The following is a 6,544-nucleotide window of genomic DNA, read 5'->3' on the forward strand; positions in this document are numbered from 1 at the left end:
TGGACTGACTCACTTTGGTTATTTTAGCTGTTAAATTAGATATATCTTTAAAGCCTTTACAGCCAGATTTATGACCCGGGATCATGATCCGGAAATAGTGGAAGTGTCACATTAAAGCCTTGACATTTCTATTTTGTCACGAACAAATTCTGATTATTTAGATAGGTGTTAATATAATGGTCATTTGGATAGTTTGTGTATTTTCATAACAGTATTTCTAAAAAGGTTTTATAAAACACTTAAGTGTTTTTTTTCTACAACATTCACAGAAAATCCCATCATGCATTAATCCTTACTTGGATTCACAAGGTTGTAAATGCAGAACACATTTGAATGTTTGAACCAATCAACTCAGGAACAATTTCAAGAATTGAGACTTGGACAATCTTTTCTTCTTTTGTGTTATCATGTGGTTGCCATGGTGTTTGTCTTTTGGAGCAGACCAACAGATTCATTTTAGTATCTCAGTCACATCCTCAATTTTTTTTTTTAAGTTCTCCTCCTCCCTTTCCTTATCGCTCACCTCTTCAGAAGCACATGCAGTATGAACACCAACTGCTGTTTGCATGACAAGGCTGATAAGGAAAGATACTGTTCAGAGTTTCAGACCATGATATTAAATTGCCCTTTTCAGTGGTTTGCCGTTTTTCACAGTTGTGTGACTCTGTGAGACAGTGTACGTGATTTCTGAAGTTAAGCCCACCATGGACCTGATAATTACATAAATTTGTGTTTTTATTTATTTTTTCAGCATGTCTCAAGTACATGGATGCACACTTAAACCCACACACGTGTACGCCTGTGGTGTCAAGGTTTTATGAAGCATCAAGTGCCTTGCTTCATTGGGCAGATTGTCCCCAGAAAACTGTAAGACTGAAATCCCAAAGGTCAACTGCACTATGCATAAACAGACATGAACCACTGGCCCGGATGTTTTCAGCGCACGCGAGGCAGCTCACAGATAAACATAAATCAGAAACGGTGCCAGTCAGAACTTTTAAGCCTTTGAGCACCATCTGGTTCTGAGCCTATCCAAGAGGAGCAAATCCCACCAGGTTAGGAAGGACAGGAGGATGAACAAGAAAGGGAGAGATGTATGAGCACGCATGGATGGATGTGTGTGGATGGCGAGTAAAAATTACAGCAGGAATGAAATGTGAAACGTACTCAAAGTAAGAAAGTAAAACATAGTCATTTTTATACTGAGCCATTATTACAACCATTTTCAGGCTGAAGCAAAGTGGATAAATGAATGGATGAACAATTAAAGTCAGAACTTCCCCAAATGACGCATTACTGGGGGAAACACATTATTATGTTGTTTAAATACTTCAATGTGAAGGCTTCAGTCTCTAAAATGAAATAAAAAAAACAATAAAAAGCCTCAATACACTGCCCAAGACACTGGAAAAGACTCAAGGAAAATAAATATTATGCTTTTTGCAAGTGTAAATACAGTCAGCAGCATAAAGACTAACCAGCCAGAAGGAAATATACTGGAAGGGACAATAAAAATTTCAATACCAGCAACAAGCAGCTGAGCCATGATGCCGCAGTGACTTTTATCTTGGACTGCTATTATAGCACAAAGAGAACTCATGGCAAGCTACAAATTCATTGATTACTTCAAAGATCTGAATAAGTGCATCACCCACCAACAACAACACCTGGAGGAACAGTCAGTAATGCAACTGTTTACTACACTTGTGTAACCCAGTGAGTTTACACGACTCAGTAATGCACTACAACATGTTATTGTTAATTGGGATTTATCATTACTCTGTTAATCACTGAGTTGATCAAAAATAAATCAATAATAAAAGATAAATACTATAAATATAAGAATAAAACCCAAAGAGTATATTTAACACCCCTACTGGTTAGGAAGGAACAAGCCCCGCCTTCCCCTGCTCTGTACCGTCACGTGCTCAGACACAGAGAGAGACGGAGGTGCACGAGACCATCACTGATTTTCACCGCCAAGCTTTTCCCTGGAAAATAACTATTAACTTGATAAATTGAGCAAATATCCATACCGGAGATCTGCATGGACCTTGGAGAAACGGACCTGATTTATTGTGAACATTTCGGACCTTGAAACCATCGCGGTGAGTCAGAAGCTGTTAAGCTAACCTTGAAGCTAAAAAGCTAACAAGAAGTTAACAGGGAATATAATGGCCCGATTTCAATGTTGTAGATCTGCGCGGGAGCGGATGAAGTGGACAAGATCCTCTCTGAGAGTTGAACAAGATCCTCTCTGAGAGTTGAACATTAGAAGTGTGCTGGTGACTGGTGAGTTAAACTGGGACTGGGCGAATCAGGCTAATTGAAAAGCTAACTAGCCTAATGCTCATAGCTGTAGCTGACCACGTTTTCACTGTGGGAGAACACACGGGGTTTCTCACTGAGTTCAGCCATTTTGAGCACTCAGCTTGTGTGCTGATGATGTTCTAGTATTACTTGTTGAATATTAAATGCACTAAAATTAGATGATGGAATAAGTTAATGTTGATCTTAAAGGTCATGAATCTACTTTATTTTGTTACATTTGATGCTCGAGCGGCACTGGATAGATGTCAGTGTGTATTCTTACTGTGCTGATACGTTACCACATACTGTAAAACTACAGCCTGTGGGTTTTTGTATATTCTTTTGGTAATTTTATTCTGTACATTGAGTGTAAATAATATATTGCTTCATTGCTATGCAGTGTAAAGCAATGCTCCTGTAATTCAGTTAAAGGGCAATACTGTAAAAAAATAATCTACCATAGTTTATGGTTTATTTCTGATTTCTGATAGAAATGTGCACCTTGACGATAGAATAAGCTGATTGTGATTTAAAGATTGCATTCATGATTAAGATGCACTGTATAGACTATAGTTAGAAATTAGAATTAATGTTTTGTGCTTGTTTTGTTATAGCACTTACATTATTTACATATGGCCATGTATATCATTAGAGTGTGAACTGAATTAGTAATAGTCCTGTTGTTTACAGGCTAGGTTTTTTTATGGGATCGTGAGACCTGGATCTCTTCCTGACGAGGAAGATGGCGAGCCTTTCCCTTTGAACCGAACCGAACCACAGCCATTCTGAGTTGGCCCAGAAGGGCAGGTTGCTCTTCTCTCACGAACAATTGCAACAGTGCGGTAGGACGAAATCGCACCAATCACAAACTTTTGACCTGTTGGATTTGACTTGACTGAACACTGACTATTAAGCCGGCAAGACTGACATATCTGAGCTCAGATAGGATTCTGACTGTTATTATTATTGCTGTCACTGTATTTTATTTTATGTTTTCATTCCTGTTCATAAAATGCTGTTAAATTGTTGCTAAATAGTTTAATACAATTCATAGCAACTTTACCTGTGGCTCCAGTCATTCTTCTCCACGCAACTCCCTTTATCCCTCCTGCGAATCTAGCTATTGGCCCATTCTCTCCATCTTACTTTAATTTCCCCTACCCTATCCTGTACTTGGCTACAGAAAGTGGCGAGCCAGCCAGGAGGGTTTGCAGAGTTGTTAGTCCACCCAAAATTTAATAAAACGATTAAGAGTGCCTGGAGCTTCACAGTGACTTGTATTTTTTTTCTACTGGTACTTTTACGTGTCCTAACCATGGAAGTTGTGAAAACAGAGAATGTTAAAGTTCAAAATGCTGTCTTGGTCAGTGGTTTAACTAACACAGACATTGATAAAGAAATAATTGAGTTCTTAGAAGCTTTCGGTCCTGTCAGTAGGCAGATTAAGCTACCAACTGGTGGTCAGATTATTGTGGAATTTCAACATGAGGCTACTGCTAAAGAACTAGAGAAAAGATATTTGCCTTATGACAGACCTTGCACTGTGAAACCTGAAGTTGTCTATCACGTTCGAGACCTAGCCAGTGCGTATAGCATTGAAACCAGCGCATCAGCTACTGTAACTTACCTGTCACAGCTTAAAGATGTGGCAGCACGAAGCAACCGATCGTTTAAAGACCTTTTGATGGATGAACTAGCTAAAATTGGGGAGTCATTGGGAGGGGATGTCCACACAGTTGAGCCTTCCACTGAACAAGAGCCAGTGCCCCACAGTGATGAGGCCCTACCTTCTTCTCCTTTAACACCCAATAGCAACCATGTAAGTGCCTTGAATACTCACCCACCGGCAGAGGCTGAGAAACAAACCCCTCAGATTCCCACCAACCTTTTAAGCACACCTGAAGTGCAGCGGGTTATTGTAGAGCACATTGTTAAAAGCAGTGAAGTCATTCCCCCACCAAACTCGCAATACAGACTGAAACCTTTTTCAGGGAGAGTTCCACATCCTCCTTTCGAAACTGACTATGACACTTGGCGCAGCAGCGTAGAGTTTTGCTTGACTGATCCCTCGCTCACCGAAACTCAAGTTGTGCGAAAGATTGTTGAAAGTCTTTCACCCCCTGCAGCGGACCTGGTGAAAGCTTTTGGTCCAAAAGCAAACCCCAAAACTTACCTTGAACATCTTGATTCTGCCTATGCAACTGTAGAGGACGGTGACGAACTCTTTGCTCGCTTCTTAAACACCAATCAGAATGGAGGTGAAAAACCCTCACATTACCTGCAAAGATTGCACACAGTGCTAAACCTAGTCATAAAAAGAGACGGAATTGCTTCTAGTGACATCAATAAACAGCTCCTGAGACAGTTTTGTAGAGGGTGTTGGGACAGCTCATTGATTGCAAACCTTCAACTTGAACAAAAGAAAGACGACCCACCTCATTTTGCAGAGCTACTCCTCCACCTACGCACCGAGGAGGACAAACAGGCAAGTAAAGCAACCCGCATGAAACAACATTTGGGGATCCAAAAGACTCGTGTTTATTCTAACGTGCAAACCACACGCTCTCAAGGTAGGAACGATTATGAGCATGAAATGGACAGCAATTCGTCTGACCTCCAGAAGCAAATTGCTGACCTCAGGTCTCAAATCGCACAGCTCAGAGCTGATAAAACAGAGAAAAGATCGCAGAAACTTCAAAAGGAAGCAAAAAGGAACCCAAGTACCAAAACTCAGAACAAGCCGGGACAGATACCACAAATTGCTGCAGTGTCAGCCAAACCCAAACCTGGATACTGTTTCAAGTGTGGAGAAGATGGTCATATCGCTTCCAGCTGTAGTAATGATCCCAACCCAGCATTAGTAGCAGCTAAAAGGAATGCCCTCAGACAGAAGCAGCGAGAATGGGAAATATCCAGACCAGTTGATGAGTCATTTAATTTAAACTAGAAATTAAATTAAATGACTGATGGGTGCTAAATCTGAACCAAGTCCCACTGAGAAAAAGACAACAAAAGCCCAATGTGAAACAGCTAATGTTCACTCAGTGCCTAAACTTCCCAAAAGACTTGTGGGTAGAAAATGCACAGCCAGAGTTGTTATCAATGGCGTTGAATGTAGTTGCTTGCTCGACTCAGGCTCTCAAGTAACCACTATATTGCCAAATCCTTCTATCAAGAACACTTACCTGATCATCCTATAAAACCCATCAGTGATCTCCTAGAGGTCGAAGGTGCGAATGGTCAGACAGTCCCTTACTTGGGATACATTGAGACGAGTATCATGTTCCCCAAAGATCTCGATCAGTCAGAGCTTGAACTATCTACTCTTGCCTTAGTTGTCCCTGACATTCGCTCAAACTCAGACACACCTCTACTAATTGGCACAAATACACTTGACCCCTTATATGAGCATCTTTGTGAGAACACCTTACCTGACTTTAAGGTACTCCCTTATGGATACCAACAAGTGCTAAAGACATTAGCATCCAGAAAAAGACAAAGTGACAGTGGCAAGATCGGCTTGGTAAAACTTCAAAGTAGAACCCAAGAAGTCCTTCCTGCAAATCAAAAGCTACTAGTGGAAGGTTTTATGCATGCTAGCCACGCTAAGCCTGAACAGTGTGCACTTATTGAACAGCCCACTACCGGCTCCCTACCTGGTGGTGTGTTTGTAGATTGTTGCCTTATATCTCTGCCAAAGCACGGACCTTATAAAGTTCCTGTGTTGCTGAGAAACGAGACTAACCATGACATTACATTGCCCACTAACTGTGTAATTGCTGAGCTAGTTGCCCCTGACTGTGTCATGCCATGTCCTGAGCCTGAGAAAGGCGACCAAAAGGTGTCTGCAACGTGTAACTCTCAGCAGCAGACTTCAACCTCAAGACCCCCTCTCAGTTTCGACTTTGGTGAATCACCACTATCTGAAGAGTGGAAAGAGAAGATAGCTGAAAAGCTAAACACCTTCTCTGATGTTTTCTCACACAATGATCTTGATTTTGGGCATGCCACACATGTAAAACATCACATCAACTTAAAAGATGAAACCCCCTTCAAACAGAGATCTCGCCCGATTCATCCCCATGATTACGAGGCAGTTAAAAAGCACTTACAAGCCCTCTTAGATGCAGGCATAATCAGAGAATCTGAATCTCCATTCTCATCACCGATAGTGGTGGTCCGCAAAAAGAATGGTGATGTGCGGTTATGCATTGATTTTAGGAAGCTTAACTTG

General features: G+C 41.1%; 1 protein-coding gene across 1 annotated transcript; it reads left to right on the top strand.

The window, feature by feature from the left end:
* The first annotated feature begins 1,714 nt into the window (after positions 1-1,714).
* Positions 1,715-5,257, top strand: LOC146660967 (paraneoplastic antigen Ma3 homolog). Its single transcript, XM_085421670.1, has 2 exons — positions 1,715-2,285; positions 3,001-5,257. The coding sequence occupies exon 2, from the start codon at positions 3,626-3,628 to the stop codon at positions 5,255-5,257; it is 1,632 nt and encodes a 543-aa protein (XP_085277796.1). The 5' UTR covers positions 1,715-2,285; positions 3,001-3,625.
* Positions 5,258-6,544: the final 1,287 nt, after the last annotated feature.

This window comes from Rhamphochromis longiceps, linkage group LG10, assembly GCF_057381845.1.
Source record: "Rhamphochromis longiceps isolate RC_006_pf linkage group LG10, R_longiceps_female_GT1.1, whole genome shotgun sequence".
Taxonomy (NCBI): domain Eukaryota; kingdom Metazoa; phylum Chordata; class Actinopteri; order Cichliformes; family Cichlidae; genus Rhamphochromis; species Rhamphochromis longiceps.

What these genes read in the sequence shown, in the direction of transcription:
- LOC146660967 (XM_085421670.1), top strand. Translation starts at nt 3,626, where the DNA reads ATGGAAGTTGTGAAAACAGAGAATGTTAAAGTTCAAAATGCTGTCTTG.